This window comes from Cygnus atratus, chromosome Z (genome assembly GCF_013377495.2).
Source record: "Cygnus atratus isolate AKBS03 ecotype Queensland, Australia chromosome Z, CAtr_DNAZoo_HiC_assembly, whole genome shotgun sequence".
NCBI classification, from domain to species: domain Eukaryota; kingdom Metazoa; phylum Chordata; class Aves; order Anseriformes; family Anatidae; genus Cygnus; species Cygnus atratus.
In genome coordinates, this window is record NC_066396.1 from 61,252,964 (window position 1) to 61,269,154 (window position 16,191).

The following is a 16,191-nucleotide window of genomic DNA, read 5'->3' on the forward strand; positions in this document are numbered from 1 at the left end:
TTTCCCCCTCAAAGGCTGTTGACATTACCAGCTGTGGGAACTTTGCTGTAATTGGGATGTCAACAGGACAAGTAGATGTATATAACATGCAGTCTGGCCTTCACAGAGGGTGCTATGGCAAAGAAAGAGGTAGGAATTTCTAAAATATCGACTGTTAACAGAACAGCAATGATTTAGTATTCTGTCATCTGAGGAATCTAACATACTTTCCGAGTTGAATTTGGGAATGAATCCTTTCCATTTCTGTAACTACCTTATACTGTCGTAGCTTGTACTATAATCAGAAGTAATTTGAGACCTACTCTGAAGGACATGATCCCCCTTACTTTTAATAGCTGTGACATTAGCATCTGTTTCATTTTAATCAACATAAATTTGTTGGTTACCAATATGTTTAGCACTAAAATGAGACCCTGAGGTCTCAGCTGTCTTTGAGATACTCACATATCCAGTACTTGGCTTCTTGTTATACTGTTCTTTCTCTGAGGTAGTTTCACATGTTTCGTGTGCCCTGCTTATAAATGAAAGAGTACTTTATATACTCAGGAAATGGAAATCCTAAGCAATTCCAGTTCTTTGCAAATACTTTTATCTAATTACCTAGCTGCAAACTTAGGACTTTATGTGAATAAAGGTGTTCATTTCCTTCCAGTGGTTGTGCACATATATATTTCATGTTGTGTATATTTGCTGCTGCTTTGTAAATCTGCAATTTATAGTAGGGCCCTTATAGTCTGATGTTTTTGGTTGTAGAAACAAAGAGTCCTGATGAACTTTTAAACCTTGATGGGATTCTAAAAGCCATCTAACTTAGGAAATCTCAAGCGGTTTCTTATAATATCATTATACCTTGGTAGTGGGATCAATTCTTTAAGTTTGGTTATGGCCAGTAAACCATAGGCATAGAATAAGAAATAAAATTTATCCAAAAACAGAGGAGCTGTGCCTTATCTTTACAATCTTTACAATGCAGTATAAAGTTGTCGGGGGGGAGGGGGTGGAAAAAAAAAACACAAGACTTTGTGCAAGATCTGAAGCTGTAAATTCTGTGTGAAGTGGTCAAGTTCCTTGGAAAAAATCCTTAAATGATACAAAAAAAAGTCCCTTAAGTTTAATGTTCAAAAAAGCCTCCTAAATTGAAAACCTAATCTTCAGCTTCAACTATGCACAACTTTGTTGTTGTTATTTGAATTCTTTTGTATTCCTAGATGCTTACTTGAATACAAGTTGGTTTTGTGTATTTGGTTTCTGTACCGATAAAATAAACAAAGACTTTAAAATTCAACTAGTCTTGTCAGGTCACTTTGGAATTGTTTGTCATATGCTTACGGCTCAGTTAATGTAGTTAAGCAAAGACAAACAGAACAGTATTCAGCCGTATGCTGATTTCTAAACTGTTTCAATTCTGAAATAAAACTTTCTTTTTCCCCTTAATTTGCAGCACATGAGGGGTCCATAAGGGGGTTAGCAGTGGATGGATTAAACCAGCTGACAATCACAGCTGGTAGTGAAGGCTTAATTAAATTTTGGAAATTCAAAACTAAAGATCTAGTTCACTCCACTGATCTTTCATCTTCTCCAAGTGGAATTCTGCTTCACAGAGACAGGTAAGAAACTAAAACTATTTCATACGCATATTGTTTTGCTGTGCATATAAAAGTATAGGATGACAAATTTTCTAATGAAGTTGAAGTTTTTGGTGCTTGAAGTGCAACAGACTGCTAGTTGTCCAAGATGTAGTACTAGTCTGAAGGAGTGTGTAAATTGGTTTCTCTGAGATTATTTCAGGATAACAATATTTTTGGAGCAAGGTTATCGATGTTTTCCTTTTTTTAATCTCTGAGTATTCATGGTCATATGTGCTACTTATTCTTGGCAGTGGTATTCTGGGAATTGCCTTTGATGACTTCAGTATTAGTGTTTTCGATATAGAAACCAGGAAGATTGTCAGGAAGTTCTCAGGACACCATGGACGGATTAATGACATGGTAATTGTTAACTCACTGTAATAGGTGACGTATGCATGTGCTAAATTCATCTTAAAGACGATGGAATTCTTTACATATTCATAGTCACTGATTATTATATTCAGTGATGAACAGTGAAACAGTTTGGCCACATTCGTTTTCAAGTTAAAATATATCATGTTCAAATGGCAATGTATTTTTAATGTAGTTTGGGGTTTTACTATAGCCTTCCAAGAAGCTAATTTTGGATTTAACAAAATAAAGCATTAGAAATAGTGAAACTCAGGTTGAGCATAACATTCTGCTACAGTCCTGAACTGCGCATGTACAAAAAATAAACGAGGTAAATACGTAGTATGAACAGATCTGAGATTATACAACACACTGATATTTTCTTATTTACATCTTGTGTAGTTGTGCTTTGTAGTGTTCACGGAAATACTTTATTTTTAGCTTCTGATTTAGTTTTTAGTGCAAGGAAGTATTTGATTTCTTCAGTTTTATACTAAGTGTTTTCTGTCGTTAACGTAAAAATAAGAACCAAAATGCTTTCAGTTAAAGCCTTATGTAACCTGTGTCAATATATTTAGACTTGTTCTGAAATAGCTTCTATTTTTGTCCTTTTCTCTCTTTAATAAGGTGTGTCAGTTTTGTTCTATGGCCAGACTATTTCATCATGATCTTAGGGAGCAATCTAATCTTCAACTGTGTAAGAGAGAACTTCCTCACTTGTCAGTTGTGGCCTTAAATTTAGTATTTTATTTTAGACTTTCAGTCCTGATGGTCGCTGGCTAATAACTTCGTCAATGGACTGTACCATTAAGACTTGGGACCTTCCCTCCGGATGGTGAGTCAGTTGAAAAAGCTATAGCAAAACTTTTTATAGTTTGCTTTCTGTCTCTTAAGTGGTAAAAAGTCATTCTTGATTGATTATGTCACCAAACTGTACTATATGATACTCAAAGGTATATGTGGGGAATGAGCACAGTATCCAGTATGTTAATTGTGTGCGATGCTAGCAGTCATAGAATTGTAGAACAGCTCAGGTTGGAAATGACCTTGTAAGATCCTAGCTTTCATGGAAAAGGTAGCCTAGATGGGATAATTTAGCACCCTGACCAGTTGCATCTTGAAAATCTACGGCAATGGTGATTCCCTGGGGAGGTTGTTACAGTGACTGTTCTCACTATTAAAAATTTGTCATCCATCAAGCCAAAACATCTCCTGGTACCACGTGTATCTTTTGCCCCTTGTCTTCTTCATGTGGCTCTGTACAAAGGGAGAGACTTCATCTTCTTCCTAGCCTCTCTAAGTACTGGAGTGGGGTCCCCTAGAGCCTTCCTTTCTCCAGGGTAGAAAGACCTTGTTCTTTCCCTTTACTCAAAGGTCAAGTGCTCCAGTCCTTTGGTCATCTCCATAGCCTTCCTTTGGACCTTCTCCAGTCTGTCTGCATCTTTTTTGAATTGTTGGAACCAGAACTGGGCACAGTACTCCAGGGGCAGCCTGAGAAGGACTGAGTAGAGTGGTATGATCACATCTCTATCTCTGCTAATGATGCCACTGCAGATGCAGCCTGATCTGATCCAATTTGCCTTTGTTGCTGTAGCAGCACACTGCTGACTCGTGCTCAGCTTGATGTCTGCCAGGACTCCCAGATCCCTTTCAGCAACCTTGCTCTTCAGCCACATAGGTCCTAACTTGTTTTGGGATCTTTGGTTATGTCATTCCACATGGCAAGACCTTGCACTTATATTCATTAAACTTCAGACAGTTCTTGCTTGCCTACTATTGCAGTCTGTCCAGGTCTCTCTGTAAGGCAGCTCTTCATTTTGAGAGGTCCACCTCACCCACCTAGTTTACTGTCATCAGCATACTTGGTGGAGGTACTTTCAATCCTGTTGTCCAGATCATTTATCTTCTAAACAGCATGGAGCCCAGAATCAATCACTGGGGGACCTGGCTTGTGACAGGCTGCCCACCCAAGCTACAACCATTGATCATCGCATTCTGATTGTAGCCTGTTTGCCAATTTCCTACCTGTCTCCCAGACCACCCAGCCAAGTCTGTATCTAGCCAGTTTGGCTAGAAGGCTGTGGTAAACCTTGTTGAGTGCTTTGCTGAAGTCCAGGTAATTAATATCCACTGCTCTTGTTACTTTGTTGTAGGAGGTGGCCAGGTTAGTCAGGCATGATTTGCCTTTGGTAAATCTGAATCTGTGTTGTTTTTTCGCAATCACCTGCTTCAGTTGGCTTGCAACAGTTCCTAGGAGGACTCATTCCTTTACTTTCCCAGGGATTGCAGTAAGACATGTAAGAGGGCACATACTTTCCTGGGCCCTCTTTTGGGCCCTTTGTGTGGATATGTGGCATTTGCCATCTTCCGGTCATCAAGGACATCCTCTGATTTCCACTTTCCAAAGATCATAGACAGGTGTTGCAACAATGTCAGCCACTTTTCTTAAAACCCTGGGGTGGATTCCATCTGGGCCCATAGGTTTATGTGAGTTTAGCCCTTTCTAGAGGCCAGAAACCAGCCCTTCGTGCACTGCTGATGGGTCAACACATGAGCAGTAGTCATAGCTCTTTCCTCCTGAGATCTGGGTCCAGCTGCGCCAGTAAAGACAGGTGAAGAAGGTATTGAGAACCTCTGCTTTGACAGCATTATTTGTAAGTAGTTCCCCTGCAATATTTAGTAACGGGCCTGTGTCTTTCTTATGTTTCTAATTACTGTTCATGTATCTGAAGGACCCTTGTTCTTCTTGACATCTTCAGCCAGTTTCATTTCTTGTGGAGCCTTAACCTTTCTGACTGCATCTCTGCATATCCTAGCAAGGCTCTTGTCCTTAATGAGTATCTGGCTACCTTTCCATAGCTGGTATGCTTCTTTTCCTTTTAAGCATACCCAAAAGCTGGTCATTAAACCAGGACAGTCTCTTGTTCTGCCTTCTTCCTTTCCCATTGTCAGGGATGGATGGTTCTTCTGCCTCCAGGACACTGTTCTTGAATAACCTTGAATAATGTCATCTTGGTTTGTGAGCGGTAAATAGAGTGGTGTACTGTTCCTAGTCATGTCCAGCATTAGTGGCAAGAAGTAGTCTTCAGTACATTCCAGGAACCAGACAGACAACTTGTTCACCGCTATGTTATTTTCCAAACAAATGTCCAAGTAATCAAAGTCACCCATGTGGACTGGGTTCTGAGCCTTTTTTTCGGGAATACAGATTAGCGATGCCTTGAAGATATGATGAAGTCTGGAGTTGTCATATAAGTATGAATAAGTGTGAATTTTTCTGGAAGTAGCTCCATAATCTAAATGGAGATTGCTTAAAGTGAAGGTTTTCTGATATGCTGAAGTATTAATCCATTTCATTTTCTGAATAGAAGCCCATTCTCACCTACGTTCATTTTAACATATGATAAGCTTTGCTTCAGAACTGCAAGAAGTTCTGATGAAGCTGAAATCCAGACAGGTATATGACACGAACTGATTTTGAAAGTGATTAGATTAAATTTTTATTTGAGAAAATCTGTAAATTTTCTTAATTTTATTTTAAGAAAAGGTTTTCCTGTAACTGTAGGCTGAGGAATATATTGAAAAGGAACAGCTCTTAATATCAAGTCAGATGCTTGTTTTACTTTTACTGTAGCATGTTTGCTGCTCAGTAGAAGAATGGAATTATAAACTGTGCATTCTAAAGATTGAGCTTTGATATTGAAAAGATAGAAAATGATTAACATGACTAATACGAAAACATGATTAACATGACAAAGTCTTAAGTTACAAAAATACCTGCTGACTTTAATATATATCATACCATTTACTTATTGAACATCTGTTCTTACTTGAGAATGCAGCTTAACTGTTCATGCTTGTTTATGTAGGGCTTTATGAGAATTGGGGAAAAATTACCAATTTATGTAGAGGTGCTTACAAGCAGGAACCTTGGTGTTACTCAGTTTTCTTTCTGCAGTACACCTTCCATAGACACATATTGTGTGAAAATCATGGGCATGTCTCACATTGCCCTTCCAAGATGGACAGATTTTTTTTCCTAACTCTGTAATTTTAATCATGGCTTAAATTCCATAGGTAAGGAAGACTTGATTAAATTTATTGTTACTTCTGTTTTTCATTTGTTTCTTATGGCTACTTTATTGAACAGTAATTCTCAGCTACTGATAAAGATTGTGGTAAAAGGATGGATTTACAACTAAAAGCAGCATTTATGGTAAATCTTCCAGCCATTGTACACTCACTGATAATGTTCTAGCACTTAACTAGTTTAGTGTTTGTATATTTTGTTGGAAGTAGTGAATTATGTGGCTCCTACCTGATTAACTTTTTACTTCTAATGTGTGTCTAGCAGCATGCAAATGAAATTAAAAGTTCTACTGAAGGTACAAAAGTGGATTTCTAAACTTGATTCGTCAAACCTTTGTAAATGTGTTGAGTACCGAAGAAAAGATGTGCTCCCAAGATTTTACATTTTAAACTGCTCTTTTACATTAATATATTTCTGTGAACAGAACAGATTTGTGGAACTAGCTGCCGTCATTGATTCTCACTTTACTTTTGTTTTTTGTCTGTAAAGAGCAATCTCTTCATTCATGCTTTCCATTCAGTTTTTATTGTTTCTGTCAGTGAGCTACTTGTCATATTCAATTACTTTTAAGTTTTCTGTAATAGTAAATGGAATGATCAAGAAACAATATATATCACGTAAAAGTTCTTGTAATGTCAAGAGAAAATACTGAAAATGATCAAATTTTGCACGGTACGGTTCGTTCTGTACTTTATGGACATTAGACCCTAGTTTTAATCAGGTGTGCTTATGAAGTATCTGAAGGGAGTGAATTGACAGCTAATGTCAGAGAACTAAAAGATGAGTTCAGACCAGCATGGGCCTTACTGGAAGTATGAAACTTATTGGCGCTGAAAACGTTAGCATTAGATCTAAGGAAATGAATGTGTACAGATGGTTCAGCATATTTTCCACAAAATATGGGTGTGTAAGGAGGTAGCATAAGTATTCCACCTGTAGCTGGTGTCAAAAAAAATTATAGAGGTACATGGCTTGTTGCCCAGTGCCATTCATTTGCTAAGTTTGTTTGTGTTGTATTTGAATGCTTCTAATGTGCTGGCATATGTGCTTCCACTGTCCTGTTTGCATTCAGTCCTGTTTGTGCTGTAACTCAGATATGTATAGGAAAAAAAGTTTATTTTGTTCAGGTTTTCTTTGTTCTCTTCTCTCTTTAGCCTCATAGATTGCTTTCTGCTAGACTCTGCAGCAGTGAGTCTTACTATGTCTCCTACAGGAGATTTTTTAGCTTCAGCACATGTGGATGATCTTGGAATTTATTTGTGGTGAGTATGTAACATAACTATTTCTGCACAGAACTTCAAGTGGGGAGGAATTCTTATAACATCTTCATGGCAAATATATGATTGTTCTACAAAGTATCATCTCAAGAGTTTTATTATATTAGTTTCTAAAAGAGTGAGGTATTCTCCACTGTTGTGATCTATAAATCTTTAAATCTCTCGTTGTTAAGATACTCTGATAATTAAATAGTCTTTTTTTATTTCCGTTTCTTATTCTAAAGAATTCCTGGTATGCCATTCCTAAAGTTTTTCCTTGGCTCTTCTCTACTTTTTTTCTGCCCCTTTTAAATGTCAGTGTCATGCAGTGTCACCATCCAAAGGGCTAGTTTTCTTTTCCTTGTATACAACGTTGTCTGAGACATCTTGGTAGAATTTGGAGATTATGATTATTTGTTTATTATTGATAGATCAGCACAGGTGTAAAAATGCATTTTAGTTCGTTTTTATAGAGATTTAAAACAAATGGCTGGTTAGATCTAGGACTAATGTAACAGACCATTTAATACATTTGTTGTGGTTGTTTTTTTCTTCTTCTTTCTTTGGCAGATAGATCTATCTTCTTTGGCTGTAGTTTTACCTGAGAGGTGTTCACTTGTTAGACCTTTCTGTGTTTAAGTAAAAGTGCTTTATTGTGAATAATGGCAAATGTTTTCTTATTTACTCCTAGTTTGTATTGACAGAAAGTCATTGTCAGAATTGCTTGTGTGCAGGTTCCAAATTCAAAGAACATTTGCTAAATGTACTACTCTGAAATTACGTGAAAGCAGGATGTTCATTTATATTTGCATAATATATTGCACATACTAAGTACAAGCAAGTTTTTTAGGAAATTTTGCCATTTCAAATAAACAATACAGAAATTGTCAGTACCTGAAGTAATTTCATTTCATATTGCCATAGTTTCAGACATTTTGACGATGTGTATCATCACATATCATTTTGTGTTTATCTAATAAATAAATTTTCCTCATCTTGAATAGAATCTGGTGAATAGTCAAAGTGCAGTAGTATTACACTGCAGTAGAATTCTGTCTAAAATGTTTGTTCCCATTCACATGAAACTTGCATTAAAAGTGACTGTCTTATTTTCCAGGTCAAACCGTTCTCTGTATTCACTTGTTTCTTTACGGCCCCTTCCAGCAGACTATGAACCTTCTATGGTAACACTCCCTGGCACTTGCCCTCTGCAAGGTAATCTTGAATACATTCTGTTTGATGAATTTCAAATAGAAGACACTTTTCGTTTCCTCAGTGAAAACTTAGTGCATCTTAACATTCTGTTTCTGAACTTTTCCTACTGTTTCTATCATTTTTGGCATTCTTTGGCATACTCTTTGTGTGCTAATATTACTTACTAAAATCTGTTAATGTTTCTACATTCAGACATACATAATTACATTGTGATTATTTCCACCTACTTAAGTAGATTTTGTGGGTAATAACAGAGCTTGTGCTATTTGCTTGCTTTCTTTAAGCCCAGACTGCTGTTAAGTACCTTCAGTTGTGACATCTGTGAGCATTTTGAAATAAATACTACTGCTTGGCAGCAGGAAAGAGGTTGTTGTTTGTTCCCCTTTCCTCCAATGTTTTTGTCTGCATTTATGCCATGGTACTTTGTGCTGTATGTTATCACGTTGGCAACAGGACTGGGTTCAGCTCACACGCCACATTCCTGTGTTGGTTTTCTAGTGTAAAAAAAGGCCTATGCTGGATTTTTAACACATTTAGTAGAAATAGTTGTGTTGAAGGCCTCTAGATGGAGATCTTGTCTGCTAAATTTTGCAGTTCTCATAAGGCTGAGTACATACATTTTGGTCTCCATCAGGAGGAGAGACACACCTAGCTATTGACTGCACAAAAGAGCAACGAACCCCACTCTGCGTTAAGTGCTTCATTAAGCAAATACTTATTTCAGATACTTGAATTAGGAAAATGGGATTTTGCCCCAAATTTTTTAATGTTTTAATCTGTGAACTGATTCTGGCTGAATGCTTGAATTCAGTTTCTGTCTTCAGCTAGTGTAAGTTTTTTGTTTGGATGCTCAAAGCTTTCGTTTCATTTTCCTTTATGCCTTTAGGCTTTTCTATCACATTGATGTTTTCAGCCATGTAGTACTGTGCAAAAAGAAAGCAGAAAGTGAAGGCATTTTCTTTGCAGATTTATCTTGTCAGTCTTTAAAATTTTGTCTATCCAGTTCTACATTTTAGCCATAATTGTTCTCAACTTAGTATTTTACTGGGTTGACAAAGTTTGTTTCTGTGGTTTGTCAGCAATTTGTTACACTAGCACCCATATATATAGCGCCTGTATGCATGTTTAAAACAAAAAGCGAAAGAAACAATTGTGGTTTTATTTTCTTTTTTTTTAAAGTTAAGTATGTATGTTCATAAAAGATATCTGTTTTTGAAAGATGTGGATGTGGCAGAAGGTGAAGAAACATGTGATGAAATGATAGAATATGACTCGCCTGAGCAATTGGGAGAACAGCTGGTGACCCTTTCCTCATTACCTGAATCAAGATGGAAAAACCTCCTCAATCTTGATATTATCAAGGTAATAATATTAGGCACACCATTGTTTATTGTAGTATTCAGATGGTGTTTTTTAAGAAGTGGGTTTAAAAAAAAAAAAAGCTGTTTCTTCTGTAGTGCAAAACAGTTGTCCTAACTTGGGTATTCAATAATTCTTCCTTCTTAAGAATTTCTTTATTAACTCTTGCCATTATTATTTCCACAATATACAAAATAGCTATCTGTACCAGATATGTCAATGCAGTTTATGCATGCTCCTAAATCTGTTATAAGTTTTGCCTTCAAACAACTGACAGCCTTTCCTATTAACCAAAAAAGAGAGAATTTGAAAAAAATACTTGCATACAGCCAGATGCCTGATACCTGACTTTGACCTATGAGCTGCATTTATCTATTCGCAACGCTTGATCGTACTTTTCTGATACTGTTCAGGATTTTGAAATAGAAGACTGCAAAAGACTACTTTTCACAGTTTCTGGGATTTGATGTTGTCCTAAATAATAGCTTCATATTCAGTAGCAAAACATGTTTTTCTGTATGTTTACTTTTCAGTTAATCCTAGTAGTATATGTGAAATTCTAAAAATTCATTTCTTTACAAAAAAAAATTCTCACTTGTTCTTGCTATGATTGACTTTATTCAAATATCTAATTAACAGAAAAAAAACAAACCAAGAGAGCCACCAAAAGTTCCCACGTCAGCCCCTTTCTTCATCCCAACAGTTCCTGGTCTTGTACCCCGATATGCTGCTCCAGAGCAAGAAAATGATGCACAGGTAAAAACAAGACTCAATATAATAGTGTTTATCTAGTATATTTTTACAACAAAATCTTAAATAAATTTTTAGTCCTAACAAATCTTGCTAAAGGATTTACAATACTATTTTTAGTGCATCTACATTAATGCTTTCTTTCTTGGAGCCTTTTATCCTGTCAAGAAAATAATCTAATTGAGATGTAAAAATATGTTTGCATATTCATGTATGCTCACTTACTCTTTCATGGTCTAGTCAAAGGTGGTAAACATTGGAGTGCTGGCACAGAAGTCTGATTTCTACATTCATCTTGAAGAAGCCCTGAGTACTAACAAATGTAAGTTGAGAAATTTCACTGAAAATTCCACTGTTACTACAAGCTAGTAATATTTTGAAAAGTTTGATTTCTAATGCCAAAATTGTAACGTGTGAGGGGTAAAATACAGGTAGCAAAAGCAAAAAGGTCTGCTATGTATGAAGCTGAGTAATACATAGATAGGTGATCTTTATCAGAGAAACATTGTTACTCTAGCTTGCTTGCAGCATGGATCCAAGTTCTGGCTAAAAGCTGTATATAGAAAGCAGGTAAGGTTATTAAGATATTTCTGCAGATTGGGATGCTCTCGTCCAGAAAAAAAAAAAAAAAAAGCTCTGTATTATTTGTAATGTAAGAAAGGAAGGGAATGATCTGGTAAGTAATAATCTGGGGGTTCACAGAAACATGAGAAATATCATTTGCTTAATGAGTTCTATTTTCAAAGGCTACTTCACTAGACATTCACCAAATTTACTTTTAGTAATTGTTGTTGCTTTACAATTATAAGCTTTAGGAAGAAGTAGCTGACTTAAATAATCTGTTGGATTTTTTTTAACATTCAGTTCATCTTGAAATTCAGTCACTTAAGGTGCTGATGGGATTGACTGTACCTATTTTTTTCTCTTAAACTGTGCTGCTACAAAATTATTGAAATATGGATTTTTGGAAACAGTTGGCAATATAGCTGACCTGGAAACTTAAAGGGACAGCTACTGAAAGCTTTTTTATGAGGTAGTTCTGCTGGGAATTTTTCCTACCCCTTCTTAAACTCTTTTGAGATGAATGGCTTACTCAGATGCACTTGAAACGTGTTGTCTGCTTACTTTATTATGGCCATCTGTCACAAGCAAGGTGTGTTTTATTCTGTGTTTTTAGTATGTCAATTGACAGTATTCTATTAAGCTGTTTCAGAGCTGCCCAGGGAAGAGTGAAACACAAGGTGAAAATACAAAAACCTAATCAAGCAACTACTAGATGGCTGCAACAGGTAGCAAGCACATAGTGGTCCCCTTGGCTGCCCTCAGGCAATATATCTCCTGTAAGGCTAGTGTGCTGCAGGGTCTGTGCTGTAATCCCAGTCCAGGGAATCTGTTGATTCAGACCTGTGACACTGCTGATGTGTAGCATGGCTCTATGCTTGCTAGTTTACAGGTGCCTCTTCCAAAGGCAAGTAGGCCATGCATGTAAGTAGTAGCATACTAGAAGCCATCCTGGTTTACTGCTGGGATGGAGACAGGGTTTTGCACCACAGAGCAAGGCTGTAAAACACGGGCACCTTTCCCATGATTCCACCTTAAGATGGGCACCTTTTCCATGTTGAATGTGTACCAATTTCATAGCATGTTCCTCGTTTTTTTTAATCTGTCACAGCACAAAAATTATTTAATGCATCTTTTTAGTACTGTTAATGTCACAACTGCGCTTTAGTGAATGATTTTCAGAGAAATCAAATATTCATGAGTGGAATCAAATCTAAACCACCAAAGAAACACTAGCCAGTGCCTGATACCATTAGTTACAATGATACAGGAGTATAAGAAGCTGCTTCTCAGCAACTTCAGAAACTGAAATATTAATCATAAGACAACATTTAAAATTTTCCTACCAACAGCTATGTTTGCAAACCTGTATTTTCATTGCTGCATTTCTAAAACAGTCAATTCTCAAAGATCCAGCAGTATTGTAGAATCATGAGGAAAAACATTTACGAAGACGCATTTGTAAATTTCATGCATTTCTACCAGGAAGGATTCCCCCTCTTCTCCAGAAAAGCAGGAGGAATTTACTTGACGAGCAATAATTCCCTTAGATGCACCAGATTGTTTGACCTCTCTTTATGTCAGTAGCAGTAAACACTAAAGATCCCTAGTAAACCTTGTGTTTGGTTTGTCTCTTCTAGGATACGTTTTTAGTAACAGCTCAAAATACAAGTTTATACTTTTTTTGACAAAAAAATGCAAAGTGACTGTTATCTTGTTAATCAGACATTGTGTTCATCTTAAGACGCAGAAATGAAAGAAAAATTAGAAAAATCCAAAGATGTTACTTGTATTTCTCAAGGTGATTTACAAAAAAAAAAAAAGCATTTTCATCATTAGAGATGTATTTCTCTGAGGACTGTGATGAGAAAGTAAGTTAAATGCAAGGTGGCATTTTGTGGAAAGCAAAAAGTAAAGAAACAGTAGAAATTTGAGCTATTACTTATATATATTGCAAGAATTTTGAAGTGCACATGACAGATTTCAAAGAATCTGTTATACACTTTTATTACTGGTAATGTATTGCTTGATGCTTTAACACAGATGCAGCTCCACTTAACATGCTGAAAGACTTGGGACCATCTAATATTGAGATAGAACTAAGGAGTTTGGCCCCCGAAGGTGGTGGCTCTGTGGAGGTGATGCTAAGCTTTTTGAGAATGATTGGGATGATGCTGAACAAGAAGTACAACTTTGAACTTGCTCAAGCATACCTTGCGCTATTTTTAAAGGTAAACATGTTCTTTTAAAATTTGATTTTAGTCCTGTATAAGGTGGTCACTGTCCCATAAAACAATGTAAAAGCTGTGCAAAATGTCTGCTTGAAAGAATTACCTTAAATGATTTCTGTTTGGGATGGTTTACAAATGACTTGGAGAGTGCATTGGATAATTTGACAGTTCATCAGGTCACAGTCAAGTAAATAGGTATAATGAAGAGGACTGTGCCAGACAGGTTTTATTCTAGTATTTGTTACTTAGGATTGTTTTATTATCTGTAACATAACTAACTTGTTAATGGTTGTTAGCTGGTAAATTAAGATTTGTTGTATTTTAAGTAATTCGAAGCACGATGGCTTTGCATGTCAATGGGCTATCATTCTTCTGTTAACTGTTAAGCTTCATAGAACTAATGAAGTTAATTGTAGATGTGTGGAAATTAGAAAGTTATTGTGATAAAATGCAACAGCAGTTACTCTTAAAGTGGTTCTGTAGAAGATTTAAACCTTTCTGATACTCTGCTGTATGAAATTGTGGGAAAGCAATTACTTTCAGTTTGATAGGAGAGTTGTTACGAACATTCAGACATATGATGTTATTTAACTGAGAATATCTCAGCAGAATTACGGCAGGGATTGATTTTATGCCAGACAAATAGGAGTTTATTCTTGGTCTTTTCTTTCTGTTGGGTTTAAATGGAATGCATGGGGCTTTCTCCACAAGAACAAGTAGTGCAGATCAATAGGAGTAGGTCTGTAGAGTAAAACACTTTGGGATGAGGTAATGATGATGAATTTTATGCCTATTTGTTACTAGTTTGTTTACTACTAGTCTTGTTCCATGGACTGGATATAATTAATAGTTGAATAGGTGGTAGAATTCATCTTTCTGTTCAGTTTTGTATTAAAGAAATTCAGTTCATGTGTTAGGGACAGCTATGGGCCTTACAAATGTACTCCCAATGTGAACTATAGCAGAATAATATAAATTCACCCTGAGTTATGTGCACGCCAATATCTTTCGCTGTGGATTGGACAGAAAACAGCTCTGAGCTTAGCGAGACTTCTAGATTTATACTGTAGTTGGGAAAATAACTATTCAATCCATTAATAATATGGTAAATAATATACTGGCTTTCTACAGGATTGAAATACAGCTTCTCTTTTTGCTTTACCAAGATTACTATTTATTATATAAAGAAAGATACCATCTCCCCGTATCAGTAGAATACTCCAACAGCATTCTTCTTGAATTATGCAACGCCGATAATTAAAATAGTAATTCTGGTTGATCTCAGGGCATCTGTTTCATCTTTCTAGCCCAAAAATTAATTTGTGATGCAGGTTTTGGAAAGAGTGGGAAGTTACTCTCTGTGGAAGTGTATGATTAAGATAGATTCAGCAGCAGCAGTACAACTAGTAAAGCAGTAAAATATTTAAGATATTTTGCTGCCTTAGCCACCTAATACATATATGGGTGGAAACAGCTTCTGAAAGACTAGCAAAACAGAGTCAGGATTAAATGGAAGGATTTAAAAGGAGAAGTATCCTTCATTTACTCAGGACTTTCCTGAAAGCACAGTATTGGAATTGGATGAAGAAGCTGATACTCTGAATGTGGATCGTCTGTATATGTTTCACTAACTGTTTTTTTTCTATTATTATTATTATTTTTAGTTACATCTTAAGATTGTCTCATCAGAGCCAAGCCTCCTGGAAGAAGTATCCAGATTGTCAACTCAACTTGAAGAAACCTGGATTCATTTGCGAACTCTGTTCAATCAGAGTTTGTGTGTCTTAACATACATGAAAAGTGCTTTACTGTAAATTATTTAAGAGTTTTGACGATATAAAAATCCCCTCAGAAAAATAGTACAACTTATTGCCAAAAATACTGGATTACAAGAATTATACTGGGAATTCTGATCTGTATTTTATTCATCTGTTTATGGCAAAGTATTTTAGAACATGCATAACTGAATATTTGTTCAGTTCAGGCAAAAAGTAGTATGTGCCACTTAAATAGGTGTGTTGCGTTAGTTTCTGTTATCAATGAATGAACGGTTGGAAGACCGTAGATAAGGTAACTAGTTATGTTTTCATGACCAAAAATGTAAATCAGAAAGAAGAAATACAAACAAAAACTGGGAGTATATTTTCTGTACAGGAGACCAAAACTTCTATTGTGCTTAATAAATTAGTATTGTTGATGCAAAAATAAAAAGCAACTGAATTACTAACAAATTCTTAACGTTGGTTTAAGTTAGCAGAGGAATATAAAAATTTGTATCCCTCTAAAATCAGAGTGCTTTTTGTATAAAGTTAGTAAAAGTTCTTCTCATGTTGGCAAACTATGTTCACTGTTTTGCTTCAGACACTTACTTCTGACACCAGGGATTTCTAGCTGCACTGCAAATAACGGAAGTTCAAAAAAAAAAAAAAAATTTTTTTGTATAACAAGTTTCTTAGTATAATTTTGTAGGCTGAATTTCTGATGAAATTAGGATTATTTTCTTAAGACTGAAAATTACAGAAATAAAAGCTTAGACTTTTGAGAAATATTTTATGAGTCAGATTTTATGAATTGTTATGTAGGTTTGAAATGATAATATTTAGGAAGAGTTTGGGAACTTCTGAGAGAGATATCTTGAATTTTGCTGTTCAAGAATACTGCCTACTGATAAAGACCCTTGCTGTTATTTCATGTGCTCCAGCTTAGAGACATAGTATAACATGCAATTTTTATGAGAGTACTTGAAAGAT

General features: G+C 36.0%; 1 protein-coding gene across 1 annotated transcript in view; it reads left to right on the plus strand.

Annotated features, from left to right (window-relative positions):
• Positions 1 to 15,989, plus strand: part of WDR36 (WD repeat domain 36) — a 32,856-nt gene extending 16,867 nt beyond the window's left edge. The window contains exons 13-23 of the mRNA XM_035562632.1: positions 15 to 129; positions 1,442 to 1,607; positions 1,880 to 1,988; positions 2,735 to 2,814; positions 7,224 to 7,331; positions 8,443 to 8,540; positions 9,760 to 9,902; positions 10,539 to 10,655; positions 10,890 to 10,971; positions 13,254 to 13,441; positions 15,106 to 15,989. Of these exons, the coding sequence (XP_035418525.1) occupies positions 15 to 129; positions 1,442 to 1,607; positions 1,880 to 1,988; positions 2,735 to 2,814; positions 7,224 to 7,331; positions 8,443 to 8,540; positions 9,760 to 9,902; positions 10,539 to 10,655; positions 10,890 to 10,971; positions 13,254 to 13,441; positions 15,106 to 15,255 (1,356 nt within the window). The 3' untranslated portion in view covers positions 15,256 to 15,989. The remainder of the gene's footprint in view (positions 1 to 14; positions 130 to 1,441; positions 1,608 to 1,879; positions 1,989 to 2,734; positions 2,815 to 7,223; positions 7,332 to 8,442; positions 8,541 to 9,759; positions 9,903 to 10,538; positions 10,656 to 10,889; positions 10,972 to 13,253; positions 13,442 to 15,105) is intronic.
• The last annotated feature ends 202 nt before the right edge of the window (positions 15,990 to 16,191 follow it).